General features: G+C 41.4%; 1 protein-coding gene across 1 annotated transcript in view; it reads left to right on the forward strand.

The window, feature by feature from the left end:
* cacna2d3a (calcium channel, voltage-dependent, alpha 2/delta subunit 3a) overlaps nt 1–21,646 on the forward strand; it is a 1,007,885-nt gene that overhangs the window by 568,012 nt on the left and 418,227 nt on the right. The window contains exon 12 of the mRNA XM_078543510.1: nt 19,469–19,547. Coding sequence (XP_078399636.1) covers nt 19,469–19,547 — 79 coding nt within the window. The remainder of the gene's footprint in view (nt 1–19,468; nt 19,548–21,646) is intronic.

The following is a 21,646-nucleotide window of genomic DNA, read 5'->3' on the forward strand; positions in this document are numbered from 1 at the left end:
ACAAATCCTGCCATTCTTTTCACAGTTGTAATGTCACATCTGTACAGCTGTCTCTGAATCAGAAATTGTTGTGAAGTTGTGTCATTAGAATGACAAATTAACATTTCTCACTATTAGTAATTAGTAAAAAATGTAATTTTTGCTGATTGAAAGAAGTACGCTTAAAAGATCCAATTCTCTGCAAATTGCTGATCAATTTCAGTCACGCTGCCATTGGCAATGCCAAAACCAATAATAAACCCTTATCACCGTGAGGTTCACCATTGAACTTAATGGAATCCTAAAATTGCTGAATTTTTGACGTTATTACGAATTATTCCTGCAACACTCATTTAGGCCTGGCAATTAATGAGATGGAGGACCCTGTTAATCAACTGATTCATGATTCTAACATGACAATCAAACTTGGAGGCCCATGTTGTAATATGCCTTTAAGGGATTGCAGCATGCCATCACTTTAAAGGAAGTGTGTCATGTGATCCAGCTTCAGTTTCTCTTTGGCCTGGAGCAGAACGCCGGTACACAGCTCTGATGTTCTCAGGCTTTCTGTCCAAGTATACCTTGAATTAATAAATTAACCCACGACATGTTTGCACAATCCCTTATGAGTGAATGGTGCCTTTATATCATTATAACACACAACAGTCTGTAGAGAGATGATTGAAGCTATGCAGTATTACTCTAGCAGGTTTGAATTACTCTCAGAGGTTTTCTTTATTAATTTTTATGTTTTTGCTGCATTCTTCTGTGGGTGGTCCTGCTATCCACTCTCCTCTTTGTATTAGCGTTAGCAATTTCTATTTTCCTATGAAAATTGTGTCATGACACACTGCTGGGTGTTCCACTGTTAGCGGTCATGATGATGTTGCTGGTTGTATACTCCATGGGTCAAGAATGTTTGCACTTTCACAAACCTACCCTACCATTCATTTACTAACTTATCCAGAACCAATACAGAGTTCCCAAACTCAGCTAACTGGGTTATAATGTCCTCTTTCTTTGCTTGTTCCCTTTAATTTTGTAGTATGAACTTGAGTATTGCTGAACAAAGAGACATGTCGAAGCTTTTCGTCTTGCAGTCATCAAGGCACTTTGCAAGAATACCAATAAAAGGGCAAAACAACAATTTATACTGTATGAGAAATAGAGTGCAATACTTGTTCTTTTTGATTTTTTTCTTACATTTTCTTTCTGCTTATTTCGTTCTCTCTTAATCTGCTCTCTTTCTATATCTCTTACTGGCCTCTATATTTTATTTGACTCAGATTCATCCATTTGCTCTCTGTATCCTCCATATGGGCACGACATTCATAGGGTTCTAGATGTTGCTGCAGTGTTAACAGACAGACATTGTAGCAATTTGTCACATAAATGTAGTGCAAGCTCAATTTGAGAATAAAGTTCAATTAATGTCATTCGTCACCAAACATGCTTTGGAGCAATTTCTGGCCATTATCCCAATCTGTTAATTTTCAAATCTTAGGACTTTAGGGCAAAGCTATCCTTGACACGTCCTTAACAAACAAAAGCACCACTACTGCAGTGACAGTGCATTAACATGCTCCATTAACACTAACATACTAATTAGTGTATGAACTAGCTGTAACACTGGGTGCAAACAAAATCATCATGACTTTCGTGATGGGATAAATCTGTGAGAGAGGAAATTTCTCCCTGGAGGGAGAAACAATTATTTCATAAGTGGAGCTACTAATTAACCTACATTTAACTAGACATTATTAATCACTTATCCTATGTTTGGTGTCATTATTGGCTGCATAAAATCTTGAATCTGTTTAGGTTGAAATTTTTTGTTTTTGTCCGAAGACAGGAATGCTGAAGAAATGCAAACCATGATGCATAGGCAAAGAATAAAGACAATCACAAATGATGGAGAACAAAACTATAAATTTGGTATTTTAGATCATACCATGTGATGCATTCTATGTGCTGGTATGCGATTAGATAGCGAAACACATCATTGTGCTTTTTTTATAAATAAAAGGGATGGCTTTAAGTCAGAAAATGATTAGAAGGTATTAAGGCAATTCGTTAAATCTTGCTGCAGATACTTGTAGAAAATGAGATATGTTCAAATTTACTCCTTGCCAATAAAAAGTATAATAATCCTAGAATTTTAGGCCTAGAAACTGGCCTGTTATTCAGGTTCCACTCAGACTACTAAGGCTCTAAAAGGGTGGGCAGGAAGTGTGTACACATTTCTGACTGGAAATGCGGTCGCTGCCTTTTTTGGTGAGAACAAAAAGTAGATTGTCCTTTACTCAAGCCTGAAACACTCTCTTCGCAAAGAAAGAACCTAATGTCTTTTTGCAGTCCCCAGCAAGATTGGTTTTCCCTGTGCTTCTCCCAAACCCACATAAAAGAAATCAATGGATGTTGCCCCTGTTGATACCGCTATTCCTTTCCCCAACCCCCATCAGTGCTACTCCAGTGCTGAGCTACAATCTTTTCTGCTCCCAGTCCCGAACCCAAATCTCTCTGCCCCAATCCCCAACCTCCCCCACTCCTGACTCTGCATCCCCTGACGGACCCCAGTCCCAGTTTCCGAAGCACCAATGTGTGATCTTGAAAAAAATGGAAAACATCTGGTATGTTACCTTGCCTACTTTGATGAGGTTGTCTTGTGACACTGGCCGTCAGTTCTGGGAGTGAGAAAGTTGGCCCCGGCTGGATGCTTGTGGCACCTTCCTCTGAATAGCATGAATGAGAATCCTGGCAGGCTTGATGGCATGGACATCCAGGAGTGCCTCCTTAATTCAGTTTCATCAAGGGGAGCTTGGAAGTGGAGTCAGAAAAAAAATTGGTGCTGTTTTTCTGTGTCTGGGTGCCATGATCTGTTGCAGATGGGCCTGTTGTTGATATTCTTGAACAGTATGAGAGAAAAGATTAATGAGATGTACAGTGGAGTTAGCTGAAAGTCATGCGAGTGTGTCAAGCAACTGTGCGGAATGAATGTCTTTTTAAAGTCTCCACTCAATTTGCCAAGCATTCCTGTCAGCTTACATCCATTTTTCATAGGATTATGCCAATCATTACTCAAATGGTTATGTAAATCAGCTGGCCTGGGAGCACTTGTGAAAAATACCTCTTCTGACTATCTGTGGGTGCAAATCTTTTTCCAATGACATAGCAGCTCAACTCACCAGTTTGCTATTCACTCTCTTCATATTTTCACAACTAGATGGTGGCTAATGGGCAACAAGAAACTGGCCACATTGTCCATAACTCCAATGCACTGTTCATGAGCAGATGGACAGCATGCATATCTCACAAAATGTGATTGGGGAGGCAGTTGGTGTGCTGAAACAACACTTCTGCCTGTTCAGTTCTGGAAAATGCCTGCAGTCCTCTGCAGAGCTTGTGACAAGATTCAGCATGGTCTGCTGCATGCTGTGCAACCTCACCATTGTGTGGGCACAGCCTTTGTCACCAGCTATTTGGCGACCAGCTGAGGAGGAGGCAGAGTAAGGGAGCGAGCAGCCAACACACCTACTTTCTGTCCACGATTAACTTGTCCAACTGGGGTACAGGTGAACACAACCTTGATTCCCAAAAGTTGCACATCTCACCTTCCCTCTGTTGCTAGCCATCAAAATATTCTACAGGTCACAACGTTGAAGTAAAAGCCAACACATAACAAATATTCCAAACCAAGTTTATAAACCAAACATTCCAATATTCGAAAGATTGACAAAAGCCAACTAATCACCCTTGTGCATTCTTTTAGTCCCTGTCTTCCATGAACCTTTGCCTGCCCTCCTGCTTCTATGCTGTTCTACCCCAGTGGCTACAGCATAGCTGGTGGAAGGTTGCTGACTTTCACTGGATAAACCTGCAGGTGGTCTCGCAGGATAACTCAAGCAGCTCTGGCCCTGAAGGCCAGACTTTGGACTGCATGATCTCAGTGGCAGGATAACCTTGAGCAGAAATAAAAACAAAAAGCTAAAAGCTACTGCGGATGCTGGAAATCCAAAACAAAAACAGAATTACCTGGAAAAAACTCAGCAGGTCTGGCAGCATCGGTGGAGAAGAAATCAGTTGACGTTTCGAGTCCTCACGACCCTTCGGCAGAACTCAGTTCTGCCGAAGGGTCGTGAGGACTTGAAACGTCAACTGATTTCTTCTCCACCGATGCTGCCAGACCTGCTGAGTTTTTTCCAGGTAATTCTGTTTTTGTTTTAACCTTGAGCAGTCTGCTCCTCAAAGGCACGGCTTCAGAAACCTTGGCATGGGTGGCAGTAGCCTGGGTTGACAGCCGTCGCCAGTGGGGAATTTGGCAGCACTTCCCTGTTGCCTGCAACCTTCACCACAGCATGGGAGCAGCTTATGCAGCTTCACCTTGCATCTCTGAAGTACAAGAGGAGCAGTAACATCAACAGCAGCAGCAGCAACAGCTGCCTTCTCCTCAGCCAATAGTTGCTCCCAGGTCAGAGATGATGGTAACAAAGATCCAGCTTCAAGGAGGCAAATCCCTCAATACAAGGCAGAGGATCAGCTCTCTCAACATGTGTGAGCACCTGTGCCTCAGGAGGCCCTGGCTTTCCCAGCAAGTCATTGCTCATATCTTCAGCCTCCATGAGATCAAGACTTTTGTCTCAATGTGTGGGGTGGGTATGCTTTGCCAGTGGCTGTCAATGTAGCTATCGCTGGAGGGCACTCCCTTGCCCACCTTACCCTGGTCTCTAACTCTCCCCAGTGTTGTGTGCCCTCTTCTCCTTCATGGAGAGAAAGCAGAGCAATATGAGTGTTAGCAATGGTTTGTATGGGTAGTACCAAAGGACATGGGTTCAAAATGGCTATAGCCTGAGAATGAGTGTGAGTGTTGGGGATGTGAGCTGCCTACAGAGAAACAAATGAATGCAGCTGCAAGGTGTGGCAACCTGAGAAATGCTGTGCAGGAGATGCTGGGAGTCAGAGGATTGGACTTGGCACCTGAAAGTGCCATGGCACACACCTCTCCCACCCTCCTGAGGTCCTGGATCCTCTTAGTGTACTGTCTCCAGGTTGGAGGGACTTCCTTGGATTTTTCAATGCACGCCTGCTTGGTTTGAGAAGCTGGCCTCTTCTTCTGGTCCTTGGGACAGATCACCTCACTGCAGCCCCCAGAGGCTGCAGCGGGATCTCCAGGTAAGTGTGGGAGATCGAGGGAGCAGCCTTCCCAGGTCTCCTCTCCATTTCTGTGATTGCAGCAGCCTCAAAATTCCATTTCCAGCTGAGCCGCTGGAACCCTGAGGTCCCTTTAGTTAGAATTTCTCCCTTTGACAAATCCAGTGCATCATCTCACCCGCCTTCGCTGATTGGCCAGGGAACCCAGAGGTGGGATGCTAATGATGTGGTTCAGTAAAGAGCCTCGGCAAAACCCACTCAAGAGTTCAGTGTGTTCCCAGTTCCTGTTTCAGCAGGGATTAAGTTCAGAAAATTCACCCATTGTTGCACCCCTTCAAAGAGGAGGCCAGACACTGTTTAAGCCCCAAGAAACACTGTGGTTTATGGCCTCTTCGAAACTTAAATCAAAAGGTAGAAACAATGGGAAAATTCTTACACAAAAAATAAAGTTTAGGCTAGAATAGAATTCTTAATTTGGACTTTGGAGAAATGAATAATGTTATGAAGTAGAATATTATTTACCAAAAATGCAGGAACTATATTTGTTTCCCAAATTTTGAAGCGCATGCTTAAACATATATCCTGAGCAGAAGTGTGCCTGAGATCTGGATTTAGTTATAGTCCAGGAGATGTAAAAGCTTTGCCTATGGTTTGACTGGTATTTCTAAATGAAATGAGTTTCAGTTTCAGTTCAATTCCCTTGGGCAGTCTGTGAGATCTGGTAGTAGAGTGAGTTTGAATCCTACTTTCAAATAGTATTTGAACTTGTCTTCCCTCATTGATCAGGTTTAATCAGTGCTTGGTCAGGCTGCTGGATGAGATACTGCGTGACAGCAGAATGTCCATATTAGACAAAAGGGAAACAAGAGACAAAGCTACCAAGGTCAGTACCATTCTGGAGTATATAATTTGCTGGCCAATCAGGGAGCAGTATTGACATCAGCCATGAAAAGGTATATAACCGATTGAGCACCTGCATTCTCAGCTGAAGCTTTAAGTTAAATGTGGGGGAGAAAATAAAAACAATAAAGCAAAGAGTGAAGGCCACTTAAAGCAGGAATGAATCCAGAAACAGAGAACTGATCCAATATTTATTATTAATAAACAGCCAGAGCTAGTTGTGTCAAAATCTGTCAGTGGATTAGGGCTCAGAGATTGAATACATTTTTACAGGGTAAATTTTGGGATTGCACTGATGACTGAAAATTAAATGATTCGAATTGTTATTATACTTATTTATCATTGTGCTTGCCTCATCCGCACTCTCATAAACCATATTTGTTTACATTTGAGTCAAATGTTAAATTTTATTTATATACATCATCTATACCATCAAATTGATTGAATATGGGTTTTTCACCTGTCATTATCGACCTGTTAAGATAGAAGACTGATATCCTTTGTTACTAATGCTTATTTCCTCATGCAGTTCATAGACCTTACAGAGTGCTTAGGTCTCATAATAGTCTCTACAGCAGTTTATGCCCTAATAAATCAGATGAGCTTTGCAGAGTTGTTCCCAATAGCAATGAATCCTTCTGTTGCAATTTCCAGTTCAGAAAGACAAATAATGAAGCAAAGCTGCCCCATCTGGCTATTCAGTAAGAGTGCCATTCTTCAGTTAGCTCAGCCAGTGCACTGCAGGAGAGCAGTTTGTTCAAGCATGACAAAGGTCACCGTGCCAGCAGGAGTGAATCATAGCTCTTAGAGACATGACTGACAGTAACAAATGAAGCTGTTTATGAACCTTTATCATTGAAATTGCTTTTATTAGTTATGCTGTCAGTTATTTTTATTTTTGAAAGTGTCTACTGGCTTCAATTCTTTTTCATTTTTTTTTGTCCAATTTAAGCGAGATCCATTACCTGCCTTTGTCTGTTATGATTTTTTTAATGTTCATATTAGTTGATTTAATCTTCATCCTACACACATAACTGATACTTGTTTTAAATATTAATAAAATGATTCATTTCATTTGTGTTTTTCTTTTTTTAAAAAACTCGTATCACCTGCATTCTCTAAGTAATTAGTAGGATTCCAGGTATGTGATATCTGTTTTTGATAATCAGTTTGTCGAATTTTAAAAGTACTCTTCAAATAGATAGAATTTATTTTTCTATTTTCTGAATTGCAAAATGCAACAAAATTGTACAATTGCTTTATTGCTGGGCATAAATAATCATTTAATCCATAAATGGTATATTTGATGCAGAAATTTTATTCTGCTCCTGCTGAAGCCTTTTTGACTTTCAAGAATCAGAACGCTCTACAGTAACGCTCACTTTAGTAAAGGTCCTAGCTCCATGTAAACTAATGAACAATGTAGCCACGGAGCTACATTGCTAAAGGCATTTTCTGTATGATAAAATTGTAAGACGAAATGTTCGCATAGTTGCACTAAGTTTTACAAAGTACCTTGGGGGAGTTGTAACCTAAACATCCTGGTTTCAAAAGGTTGCTTCTTCTGGTCCTGGACATATTCCTGGTGATTTTGTACTTTGTTCAAATGTTAGAGAAGCAGAAATGTGTTCTTGCTGTGACAGATGCATATCTTTAAGCTGAAAATAGCAAGGATTAGTACTATAACATAATAGTTGATATGTGTGATAAGTTGCCACTCTGGACCGTTGTTCAGGACTTTTTAGATTTCAGTTCCTCAACTCTGGATGTTAGGTCCACTTTAGTGAAATCGGGTTACTATGCAATCCACTTATTAACCAAAGGATTGAAGACATTTGATCCGAGCTTTTTTAGCCAAATGGCAAAAAGAAAATAAACGGAAGTTGAGAATCAAGGAGAAAAAATATTAATAAAGAAAACATTATTCTTCAAACTATTTAGGAATGAATTACAGTGTTTATTGTATATTGAGATACAGTAATGTCCTGCCATTCGCGGGCGTTACATTCCCGCAAAACCTCGCCAATGGCGAAATTGCAAATGACAAACATTCTTTCCAACGGGAGTCAGTTAGATAGGTTCCAGCAAAGCGAGGGCAGGATTGGTTTCTGCAGTTACTGTACAGCACATTGTGATATGCGACAAACTGGAGGAGCCTCTGAGCTGAACGTTGTAACAAAAGAATCCAACATCAGACTCATCTGCTCTCTTAACATCCAAGACACGTGTTGAAAATTTTAAAAAGAGACAATCATCATTTAAGAAAAACATGAATCACCTCAAAACCGGCAGGCAAGCCTTTTACATAAAGAGACAAATTAAATCGGTGAACATTTCAAAATTGAACAGAGCTGTTATTGCAGCTCTGAACTGAGAGATTCGGACATTTCCAGGTTAATCTCTCCTTTCGGGATGCACTTCAGCTGCAACCAATTCAGGCACTGCTTCTCACCCCCGTCAGAAAGGTGCTTAAAAACAGAGAATTAAAGGTCCACAATCAGGACTAATGGAAGGAATCTGCTTCCAGAGACTTTGACATTATCTCTCCGTTAAATTGTGCCGAAGTGTGTGCTCCATCATGGCGAATGGAATAAATTTCAGTTAGGATAAAGTGTCTTTAATGAGAGAGGGGAAAGAAAACGCAGATAAGTGAATAATTGCTCAGGCAATGGGTGATCTGGTGTACAAAGGCTTTAGCTCGGGTAAGTGAATACACGAACAAGGAAGTCGCAAAAGGTGGGACTTTACTGTATTCCAAATAATTTATTGATTTTGAGTTTTGCAAAAAAAACATGTTTTCTCAGATCCTGATATAATACAGGATAATATAATACATATGGCCCAGCAGGTTACATAGTATTTCCAGAAATGTGTATTAGGGTCCTATATTGCATCACAATTCATCGTGCAAAGATATTCCTTTTCGGGAGGCTTGAGCCGCACTAGGGGAAAGGAGGGGGCAGTAGAGAGATGTAATTTGATGGTTGGTGGGTTGGGGTGGTGCTTGGTAACAGTGGGAGGTGAGGTTGCTGGTGGAACAAAGGGATCATATTTAAGAAAGAAAATAATAGAGGCTGTGCTTTTCACGTACTGCAGTTTCTATAACACGAATATATTGTGGACAAGGCCATTTTGGTGTCTCCCCAAAGCATTTAAGTGTCAGAACAGCAAATAATTTAGACACTAAGATAAAAGCAAAATACTGCGGATGTTGAAAATCTAGAACAAAAAAAAACCTGGAAAAACTCAGCAGGTCTGACAGCATCTGCGGAGAGGAATACAGTTAACATTTCGAGTCCAAATGACTCTTCATCAGAACTAAGGAAAAATAGAAAAGAGGGGAAATATAAGCTGGTTTAAGGGGGGTGGGACAGGTAGAGCTGGATAGAGGGCCAGTGATAGGTGGAGATAGCCAACAGATGTCATAGACAAAAGAACAAAGAGGTGTTGACGGTGGTGATATTAGCTAAGAAATGTGCAAATGGGGACATTAAGGCTGGAAAGCAGGACGAGCAAGGGACAGATAGCCCTAGTGGGGGTGGGGTGAGGGGGAATCAAAATAGACTAAAAGGTAGAGATAAAACATGGATGGAAATACATTTAAAAATAATGGAAATAGTTGGGAAAAGAAAAATATATATAAATTATTGGGAAAAGGGGGATCGGAAAGGGGGTGGGGAAGGAGGAGAGAGTTCATGATCTAAAGTTGTTGAACTCAATATTCAGTCCGGAAGGCTGTAAAGTACCTAGTTGGAAGATGAGGTCCTGTTCCTCCAGTTTGCGTTGAGCTTCACTGGAACATTGCAGCAGGCCAAGGACGGACATGTGGGTATGAGAGCAGGGTGGTGTGTTGAAATGGCAAGCGACAGGGAGATCTGGGTCATGCCTGCGGACAGACCGAAGGTGTTCCGCAAAGCGGTCACCAGTCTGCGTTCAGTCTCTCCGATCTGTCCCTTGCTCGTCCTGCTTTCCACCCTTAATGTCCCCATTAGCACATTTCTTAGCTAGTATCACCACCGTCAACACCTCTTTGTCCTTTTGTCTATGACATCTTTTGGCTGTCTTCACCTATCACTGGCCCTCTATCCAGCTCTACCTGTCCACCCCCCCTTAAACCAGCTTACATTTCACCTCTTTTCTATTTTTCCTTAGTTCTGATAATTGAGACATTTTGTTACGATACAAAACATCTTTTAAGAAAGTCCAACAGCGCAACGTATTAGTGCGCCAAAATGCTGAGCTGCAAAGTGGAAAGATGTATAAAGTTTCCTACATGTTCCAGTCTTTGCCTCTGCTCATGCAGCTGTAGTGCATCAACAGGAGAGAGTCATGCTAGAGTGTTTTCTTCTTAGCCATTCCATAGTTGCCTGAAAAGTGGTACTGGCAGGGTCAGTGCAGTATAATTAACCAGGAAACATACCGTGGAAAAGGATACTCACGGGCTGAATGATAGGAGAAAACGTGTGTTTTAACTGAGTATTCAAAATAATTAACATAATTTGTCGCATGAAGTTACATACAAAATGCAGTTTACTTATCTTGGAGCAAAACAAATCTTTTAAACTGTGTTTAATTAACCTCTCTTGTAATACATATGTATTTATGTCTATCGTTACTAACCCTATGAAATGCATATTTTTAAACCATTATTCAAGACAATTTTAGAAGCCTGTTCCAAAGCTCTGCAGATTCAGTTATTACTGTATCAAGGTTTTCAAAACATGAAAATGTGTTTTGTTGCATCAATAAATAATTTGTGTGTAGATTTTATAATTCAGTATTTCAGAACCTTTTTAAATGACAGCAGCTATGTACTTTATAATGGTTGGAAACCGTGGAGGCTGTGAATCAGGAGCATCAACCTCTGAACCCAAATTCCCAACATAAGCCCTTGTCAGGTCAACCTCAGTAGCACAAAATCATAAAAAAAATTACCCTATCATTTTTAACAGACAAAACCACAGCCATTTATTATGCAGAAGAAATATTGAAAATTGTAATAAGTAAACAGTAAATATTCTGAAATAGATTTTTTTAATACTTGATGGGACTAAAATGCAGCTTTTACCAATTCAGTAGAAAATCATTTCAGACTGTAGAAGAAATGTAGTCCCCAGATAAAGAAGGAAGCAATTATCCTATTGTCATTTTCAGGGGACATTTATGTGCTTATGTATTCAAAGAAATCTAAATAGAAAACCTGAACAGCTGCGTCCCCTGAAACCATTTTCAACACAACAGCTGCAAATCCATTTCTGGATGCAATGCATGTTCTTTCTGCCAATTCAAAGCCAATGTGGCTGGAATATTTCAAGCACTTATTAATTTAGGGGAAAATGTGATGAGAAACAGAGCGCAACTCTTTTGAATTCTTTTCCACATGAATGATCTGAACAGGGCACAACAATTGGTCTTGTCCCAGGGGTACCATAATATGTTAATACCCTAAAGTGTGTAGATTCTATTTATTGGCAATTTGGAACAGGTTAATTAAAGCATTTATATTTTTTCTCTTGTACCGAGCTGATGATGAAGGTTAATATTAGACCTCTAGAGATTTTTCTTTGCTCATTTGCAGGTGTAACATAGATAATCGTTCGCAGTTAATTAGAACTACAGTATTTAGGAAGCAGCCAAATCCTTCTTGGTTTGATGATTATATTGGTAGACAAAAATTAAACTTTAACTCACTGAAGACTGTAGAAGAATGTCTACATCATTTATGTTTAAATAAAAGGGGTTTAAAACACTGTTGCACCATCAGAAATTAAGCAGTGTAGCATGTTTGCCTCTCTCCAGGTGGTGACCAATGTCTCCTCTTATTTTTTCTGTTGTGTATGGTTTATTAATTTAAGTGCCATGGGACCTTAATTTTTTTTTTTACATAACTGCGCAAGTACTGTAATTTATAGGGACTGACTTGTGCTTGGCCTGTGCAGGAACTGACCACATAGCTGAGGGAAACATTGGTGGTGACTCCACTGTATATTGCTGCATCAACCACTTTAAATAGTTAGGGTGTACAAGCTGTGTAAGTATAACCTGCAATTTATCTTAAATTCTGGGGTGGAGGCAGTTAATGAAATGTAACAGCTAAGCCATAAATTGACCAGAAGTAGATATAAAATTATGTAAGGAGGAAAATATCTGGACGGTAGGTAGGGTGGTGGTAGAATCCAGTGGGAGTAAAGGATATGAAGTGATGGCACTGGGCGTCTAAGGGGTCAGGGTGAGGAGGAAAAGTGGAAAATATTAGGAAGTAATGTTGAAACTGCAGCAGAAGGGCATAGAAATTCATTTTGTTTAGAGATACAATGGGATGACTGAAGGAAGCATTGATCCAGGCGACAAGGTTAGAAGCCAGAAAGAAGAAATGAGTAGCAAATCTTATGAAGTTGGACCTGCTTGTCCATCTAATGGAAATACTGAACAGGAGGGAAAGGGTATGGGCAAAGTATGAACATTGTGGCTTTGGTGGTGGATGTCATCTCCTGGAGGGTGAGTTTTACACGGGGGACAGATTACCCACACTCCCAACCTAAGAGTTGGTTGGCACTTTGCCAACATGGAATCCAGCTGTCCTGCAGTGATATTATCTTGGGGATGGCCTTAATTAGTGCAGAGTGGGACTACCGTCCCTCAGGGACAGGAAGTCCCACCCCAGAGAGCTGCCAGCCAATTTGATTGGCTGGTAGTTCTGTAGTCCCAGCAGTGCCGGAAGAGAGTAGTGGCTGCTGCTGGGACTACAACCAATTCCAAAGAAGAAGTGAAGATGGATACTGGACTTCAGATAAGCCTGAGAGACCCCAGCAAGGGAGGGAATGGGGTGGGCAGCCGTGTTAGAGAGGCTGGGGGAGGCATAAATTGGGGCTACTATCTTAATGGGATGCTCCCAATAAGCACAGGGGACCCCCAAAGGAACTAAGCCCCCCCGTTCCTGCCCATCGCCAGCCTGTGCAGTGAAAGCTGCCAATGCTGTCTGTATTCCCTCTGCAGGCCAAAAAATTGCAGCATAGGCAGAATGAGGCTCAAGTAGCAATAAATTGTCCACTTAAGGACCTTAACAGGCCTAAGTGGGGAGGGGGGGATGCTGCCTGATGCCATACTGGCCACCCATAAGATGAGGGCAGATTGGGGGTGGGTAGGAAGGTGGTAGGCTGGTAACCTGCTTTATTTCACGTGCTTCCTGCCTTAAAATACGCAGGAGGGTCGTAAAATTCACCTCTTGAACTCCAGAATTCATTTATAGCATTGAAAGAACATTAACCACCTCACCAGAGCAGCCAAGGTAAGCCCTAGCCTTTCTTTTTCGTATCTTAATATGTGTTAGTTATCCTCAAAGGCACCAGAGGAGTTAGAGGTGAATATAGGATCAAACAATGAGCAGTAGAGGCTCAACAGGTATTAACCTCTGTTCCCAGAGACTATACATTGGAGTCTTAGGTCTCTAATGGCCCAGTAAAGTGGGCTGGATTTAATGGAGGTGATGGGGGTCTCACCGCCACTGGTGACCCAGTGGGAGCCCTACATCTCTTTTTTGGGAAGGAAGCCCTGCCAAAATAAGTGCCACTCCCACAGCTGGGAGACCGCCTGCAGTGATAGATACAGCTCCTAACTTTATAAAAGGACACTCAGAGAGCAATTCATCTATCTGTACCTCAGTGAGGAACAATGTCTCAGATGCCTCCACTTCACTAAGGATGTCCTTACTGAAACTGGCCACATGCTGCAGCCACAACTGCAACTTCAGAGCAGAGTGAGGACAGCATTGCAAGTGGTGTGAAGGTGAATATGGCCATGAACTTTGATGGGTTGGGCTGGAACTGAAAAGAGTTGCAACATCTCAGCTTGCCATCCATTGTCGGATAAGGAGAGCATTGAGCCCCTCTGTTCAAAGACAGCGAACTACATTTCATTCTTTCTCACCAGTGAGGAACAGACAGAACTAGCATGCAGCCTCGAAAGGATTATAGTCTTCTCTATGGTGCAGGACACCATTGACTGCACACACAGGTGCCGCATGTCAAATCTGAGATGCACCACAACCAAGAGGGATTCTATTACCTAATGTCCAGCTGGTGTGTGACCTTGTACAGTGAATCATGCAAGTCAATGCCTGGTTCTGACAGCAGTCATAATGCCTTCATTCTGCAGCAGACTGCTGCGCATTCTACATTTGAACCACCATGGGTGACAAGGGTTATCTGCTGACCATATAGCTCATGACTGCATTATGCAACACTCATGCATGTGGGCAGCATGCATTAATGAAAGGCATACTGCCACACAAAATGTGATAAAGCAGACCATTAGTATGCTGAAACAATGCTTCCACTCCCTGATCGCTCTGGCAGTGCGCTGCATACTCAGTCAAGTGGGTGTCAGGTGTCAGGATTTATAGTTACCTGCTACACATTGAACAGCCTCACCATTATGAAGACATAGCCTTTGCCATCAGCTATACGGCAATCAGTGGAGGAACAGAAGGATCAGCATGAATAAGAAGGGAGGGGTCAACCTGTGGAACTGTTGTTTTTGTGCAGTTGTTTGGTATTATTGCACAATCAGAATATTGCTATGGAATTAAAAACACAGTTTGCAAAATAATTGGGAAACCTACTGTAAATGAAACATTTACCAGAGTTGAGTAGAATAGGAAGGTGGTAGGAGGGAAAACATGAAAAGGAGTCATTACAATACAAGTGTTCACCCCTTTACAAGATAGATTCTGATGTTTGCTATAGGCCATTTGGCAGGACAATTCAGAATTATTTGAAAGTACCTTGATAGTATTATTTCATGGTTTAAGTGTTATGATTCAGGATGGCCTACCAAGGAAACCAGCAGGTACCTGACACGAACTCCCCACCCCCGTTACGTTACTAATCATATCTGTTGGTGCTTAGACATTTACCCAGCAGTGATTGAGAGTAACTGGCTTCACAGGCTCTGGGTCAGCATCAAAGCAGTTGCATTGGCAGCTGTGCCATCGGATACAAGGACAACTGTTGCAAACTTCCAAACTGGGGATGGTACGATTGGTATCAGGTTAGGTCACCAGCAACATTTCTGCCTTTACCTGCATCCAGCTTAGAATAGGAATCATCTAAAATACCATTCAATGTGCTGTCCATGTATGTATGGAACAAGTGACTGATGCTTTTATCAGCACAGCCAGTACTTTCATTTATTTTCCCATTGAATGGCAACAGGATTGTGACAGTGACTCTATGTCACTACATTGCTATATTTCCTAAAGTAGAGGAGTCATTGTTGACTATCCAGTGGCTATCCAGCATTTGACCCCCTTTACTTCCTCTGCCACCATTGCTCCTTCTCACCTGTGCACTGTGATAAACCCAAAGCTACTTCTCGAAGCTCAATAACTTTATCCTTCAGAATGTGTATAGCTGTTTTGGTATTTGCAAACATTGGTGGGAGGGACATCATTTCTTGTAAGTTGCTGTCTTGTCCTCTGCCACTAGCAATGTTGGAAGATTCCTGTTCCAACTAGTTCAAGGAGACAATTTACAAAAAATGCTTACCTCCAAAATACTAGCTGAGTATGATATTTACATGTACAGGACTGAGTAGGGGAACCAGACTTAAGAAATAAGTGGTATTAGAGTTTGGGTAGGTTAGCAAATTCATCTTTCCCTGCTTGCTCCATGGTCAAATATGCAAACATGGCCTGGATTGTGGTGGGTATAATAATGGCAAAGCTGTCAACTTTCACTGGTGTTACTCTGTGAAATTGACTGTAACTTTTGGAATTCACACATGTGCAGATGTGTGAGGTTCAAATGCCACCACAGCAGATGGTGGAATTTGAATTCAATAAATGTCTGGAATTAAAAGTCTAATGATTGTCAATTGTCATAAAAACCCATCTGGTTCACTAATGCCCCTTTAGGGAAGGAAATCTGCCATCCTTACCTGGTCTGACCCACATGTGAGTCCCATCCACAGCAATGTGGTTGACACATTACTGTCCTCTGAAATGGCCCAACAAGCCATTCAGTTGTATAAAACCATGAAAAACAAGTCAATAAGGAATGAAACTGGATGGACCACCTGGCATTGACCTAGGCACAGGGAACAGCAATGGCAAACTCAGCCGGGTCGACCCTGCAAATTCCTCTTTACTTGTGCCAAAATTTGAGTGCTGTCTCACAGGCTGGTCAAGTAATGACATAATCATACTCACGGAACCATACCTTACAGATAATGCCCCAGACACCACCATCACCATCCCTGGGTATGTCCTGTTCCACTGGCAGGATAGACCCAGCAGAGATGGTGGAACATTGGTATACAGTTGGGAGGGAATTGTCCTGGGAGTCCTCAACATTGACACCAGACCCCATGAAGTCTCATGGCACCATGGGCAAGGAAACCATCTGCTGATTATCACGTACTATCCCCCCTCAGCTGATGAATCGGTACTCCTCCACCTCATCCTCACCAACCTGCCTGTCGCAGATGTGCCTGTCAATGACAGTATGAGAGGAGTGGCCACCGCACAATTCTTGTGGAGATGAAATTCCAACTTCACATTGAGGATACACTCCAACATTTTGTGTGGCACTATCGCTGTGCTAAATGCGATAGATTTCAAACTGATCTAGCAACTCAAGACTGGGCAACTATGAAGCGCTGTGCACCATCAACAGCAGCAGAATTGAGCTCTGATTCTAAACCAAATGCATCAATTTATACTTTGAAGATTCCATAGTCCAGCTTTCACAATGTAAGGGAGTGCTGATTGGATGCTGACCTCATATGTTTGCATCTTTATGTTTCACAATATATTTGAACCATACAAAAGTGATTTCCATGGTGTTTCACAAATAATTCCAGTTGGAACAAACTTCAGGAGGCCTCAAACTGTCACATGAGTCTTTGTAATACAATGCAGGTAGCAAAGAACCTAGCTATATTTACTATTTTATCTTTGGTCTTACAATGTGTGGAGTAGTGTTGCCTGCAGCAAGCCACATCAGACATGGGGAGCCTTGCAATTGGGAATGTATATTTTAAGTTTAAACCAAGGGCAAAGAAGCCTTGCACAATATGCACTAAAACTTCCAATATGCCCACCAGGAGTATTGGGCAGAATTTTCTGCCTGTTGGGCGGGCGGGCCCGACCCAATCTCCAGCGGATGGGGAGCCGACCCCCGCCAGAGAAGCGGGCCCCACCGCCATTTTAAGTGGGTGGGCCAATTAAGGCCCGCCCAGCGTGTCGCCCGGTGGGAAGCGCTATGCACTTCCTGTGCAGGTGGGGGTGATTACCCAAATGTGAGAGTGCGCTCTTCACGCATGCGCACGAAAGAATGCACATCTCCCTGAGGCTAAGTGCTGCCTCAGGGAGATCGCTTACACTTGTACAAATATTAAAAATAGAAAAATAAAAAAATCCTTAACATGTCCCCCTCATGTGACAATGTCACACGAGATGGGACATGTTAATAAATTTCACTCAAACTTTATTAAAGTTTTTTAAACCCTACATGAAACCTCATCCCGCCAGTGGATGAGGCTTCATGTTTTTTCAGAAGCCCGCCGAGGTTCCTGGCCTGCCCACCAACCTTAAGGTTGGACGGGCAGGTCCTTTAATTGTTTTAATTATCCTGTCAATGGCCTCAATTGGCCATTGACAGGTCAGCGGGCGCACAGTTGATTTTGCTGCGCCCCCGCCTTCCTGAAAATTTAAATGGGGCGGGGTGATGTCGGGGGTTCTGCCCGATGTCATCCCCCGTCATTTTGCGTGTCGGCGAGTGGGCCCCGCCCCCTGCTCACCGACAGCAAAATTCAGCCCATGAAGTTGGAATGTTAATGCTATGAAACTTTATATAGGCATATGTATATTTGCTGCTATGTATTTGTGCTGAGCCATATGATTCCATCTTTATTGTAAATCTTTTGGCGTGTGGCACTTTCTCTCAATCAGATATGTAAACTTTATTGGTGATAAGAAAACAAATGTCAATCCAATATAAAAATAAATTACACTCCACAGCTCTCAGCTGCAGTAAAAATGACTGACAACAGTAAATGCCTTTGCAATTGTGAATAAGATTTATACAGGTTATGACCTACTCCACTTATTATTGCATAGATTTTGAGTAGGGCTCAGCTTCTTAATAGAGAAACTGTGGTGCCACCTCACTTTCAACCTTGTAATGGTAGAAAGCCTTACTGAGCAATGTATATGAACTGGTTAGTGCAGCATGTTATCTAGGGCATAGATTTGTTTATGTTTTTGATCTACAGATCAAATCTAATACATATGAAATTAAATATATATTCCTCTTTAATAATTTATTGAGCTGTGATTATAGTTTGTGAGCTACTAGGTTTGCTGTTATGTCAAACTATCAATGGGATGCATGAAGCTGAAGTCCCAGTGAATGCTTTAACATGTCTTTGATATTACACTTACACTGCAAACATACTGTATATGATAAAATACATTTTGTTACAATCCCCATAGGGACCAATAACGTTAAACAAGAGATTTGAATTTCCAGTGACCAATCCAAAGGAATTATACGGCAAGGTTTGCAGTTTTAAGACTTTAACGGTAACAAGCAAACTAAAAGCAGCAACAACTAAACACTACTTAGTAGGCAACTAGCACTCTAAACTGCAGAAAACATATCCTTCTGTAACTTTTTAACACAACCTAAAACCCCATGCCACAGTTATAAATTATGATCTCCACAGAATAACAGTTTTGACAAGAACCAGTCCAACATCACTCCCAGCTTCCAACAGGTCCACTGTTCCACATTTCATTAAGTCGTAACATCGAGTGACCATCAAAAGGCGCTTCCATCAGTTTTCGTAGAAGTCCTGAACCGAAAGCCAGCAATCAGGCCCATTCTGGCAACTCTTCACCCCCCACCCTCCCACCCCCGCCCCTCCTACACCCGGACAAATCTTCCAGATTCCTTAGATTGCCACGGGATGTATCTCTTTGACGGGGGAATCATGTTTCCTCATACATTTCTGCTTGGTAGCACGCAGAGAACTCACAGCCTTATTCTCTCTGCAAACCACATCAGTTGTACCCCTTTGTCTCTCTGAGAAACCTCTATCTCTCTTTCTGTTTTCCGCCCAAAACTTGGAGACTGAAAGTCAATCCACAGTCAGCACAACCGTTCTTGCCTTTATTTTCAGGTGTGGATATTTTGCACGTTGCTCCCAGTAAGTCAATCCCTGGGCCCCCCTGTCCCCATAGTACCCAAGCCACCCAGGCTTGCTGTCAGGCTGGAATAGGTCACATGACCCTCTTTACTACCCCATTTTACCTTGAATTAAAAGGACATTTCCAAAACATAATCATCTTATAAAACATTGCATTCATAACATAACATTTAATTAAATTTAAAAGATACAGAAGTCTAATGAGATTTTTTTTTCTTATTGTTTTTTTCAGGTGCGCATATTTGCCTATTTGATCGGACGTGAGGCTGTATTCTCTGAAAATCTGAAATGGATGGCCTGTGCAAATAAAGGTTTGTCTTTTGCACAGAAATTGCAAGCAAATGATTCTGGCTTTGTAAAGTCAGGTTAAGCAATAATGAAAAATAGACTTATTTCATCATAAAAATCTCTTCATTGTGTGAGGTATCTTGAAGCTCTGTGTGACAATAATGCCTTTGGTTTTTTACTGGGTGAGAAATGGAGGTTTATGATTTTAAAATTGGATGCTATTGTGACAACAAAGTAATTATTTTAATCCTGATATTGTGCAGGGCGCCGTATAAACTGCATTTTAGTTTTATGCAAATAAAGCTAATGATAATTCCTACTATATCTGCTAATATTTTGGGACTGGAAATGAGTAGAAATTTCCAAAAGAAAGATAAATTAGATCCGGGCCATTATGCATGAATGTTTTGTTTCTTAGCATTATCCATTTGTGTTTGCTCTTTTGTAGTAAATGATTTCCTGTATATTTTTATGATATTTCCTTTTTGAAAGGACTATTTTTGATCATGTCAGGCTATGCTTGTTATTTCTCCATGTAGCTATGCAGACAATAACTGTAGAGCTCAAAATGCAGGGGTAAACACGTTGGTGCATGGGCCCTGTAGTATTGTTATGCATCATGCCCCATCTCCCTTCACTTTAGGCAAGGACACAAGAAGCCTGCTCATGGTTCTGCTCACTTAGCCAGCTATAATGTGCTCTGAACTGCCTGTGGCTAGGCTCATTATGACTCTGAATTTATGTAAATTCAGGATCCTTTCCTAATGTGACCGAAACACAAAAGCAATGCAGGAAAATGCTCTTGTCTGTAATAAAAAGAATAGCCCTGTTCCTCCTAAGTAACCTTTTCCTTCGAACAGAACCTCTGTATTTTCTCCTCACACTATTTCAGTCTCCAGCAGCTAATGGTTTGAAGGAAGGATTGTGACCAAACCATGAAATAGGCAAGAAGTAACCCTTAAATAGCTGCTGATGCCCAGCATCCTGCTCTGAATGCTGCGGTTTGTCACATAGTGGCAGAACCAGTAAAATATTCTAACAAGATAATCTTCATTTTCATGCAGCTCCTTAGCAGCATGTGTCTTTGCACCAGGACCTCATTATCTGCCCTACTGTCTCACTAAAATATAAAAAAAAACAGAAGAATATTATGATAAAACCATATCTGCATGGACATTTTATCGACATTTGACTGCAGTCACGATAGAATAGTTGCTGATAAACTGATGTCTCTGTGGAAGTTTTATCACCAAGAAAGGAATATCCTGGGATATCTAATGTGTGCTACGATTAAGCAGCCAGCCCAAAGTTTTGCTTGATTTTCCTATGAGGACTTGAGAAACTTTGTAGAATCTTCCTTCAAGTTATGAATTGGTGGTGGTAAATTCATGGTAAAATGGACTTTATACAGTCTGTGAAAATAATAGGCATGCTGGCAAAATGGTCTTTTCTCATTTTGTGCTTTCTTATGGTATACTTAAAGAATAAATCAGTGATTTATGTACTAATCAGCAAGAATGATACAAGAAACTAATGAATAAAATAACCAAGCAACAAATTCATTGTGCAGTATCTATCACATTGAACATCCCTTTATAATGTTTTAAATAGCATTGTAGTTAGATTGATGAATTACCCCGGTGCACAACTTTAATTTACTCCAAGCTACAGTGATTGTCTTCACCCTGAAAATGCTTCTATGACAACAAGGTCCATAACACAATTCACTGGCAAACCTCAGGCTTTGCATTACATTGAATGCTTTGTTGCAGGATAATTATGCTTGGGAAGACTAAGTAAGTGTCAAAATAAAGTTAATCTTGCAGACATAAACCCCATTACTCAGACAAAAACTTACCGTCATACTCAAATATGGCCGATTGGACTTATGCGGCGTGAGATCTGTTCAGGGAATCTAGGCAGCTCCAACAACACTCAAGAAGCTCGACACCATCCAGGACAAAGCAACTCACTTGATTGGCACCACATCAGCAAACATTCAGTCCCTCCACTGCCAACGCACAGCGGCAGCAGTGTGTACCATCTAGAAGATGTACTGCAGGAACGCACCACCCAGAAAGAAAAAACAGTTTGGACCAGTACTCTTATTTCCCAGTTTTCA

Source organism: Cetorhinus maximus, chromosome 6, assembly GCF_964194155.1.
Source record: "Cetorhinus maximus chromosome 6, sCetMax3.hap1.1, whole genome shotgun sequence".
NCBI classification, from domain to species: domain Eukaryota; kingdom Metazoa; phylum Chordata; class Chondrichthyes; order Lamniformes; family Cetorhinidae; genus Cetorhinus; species Cetorhinus maximus.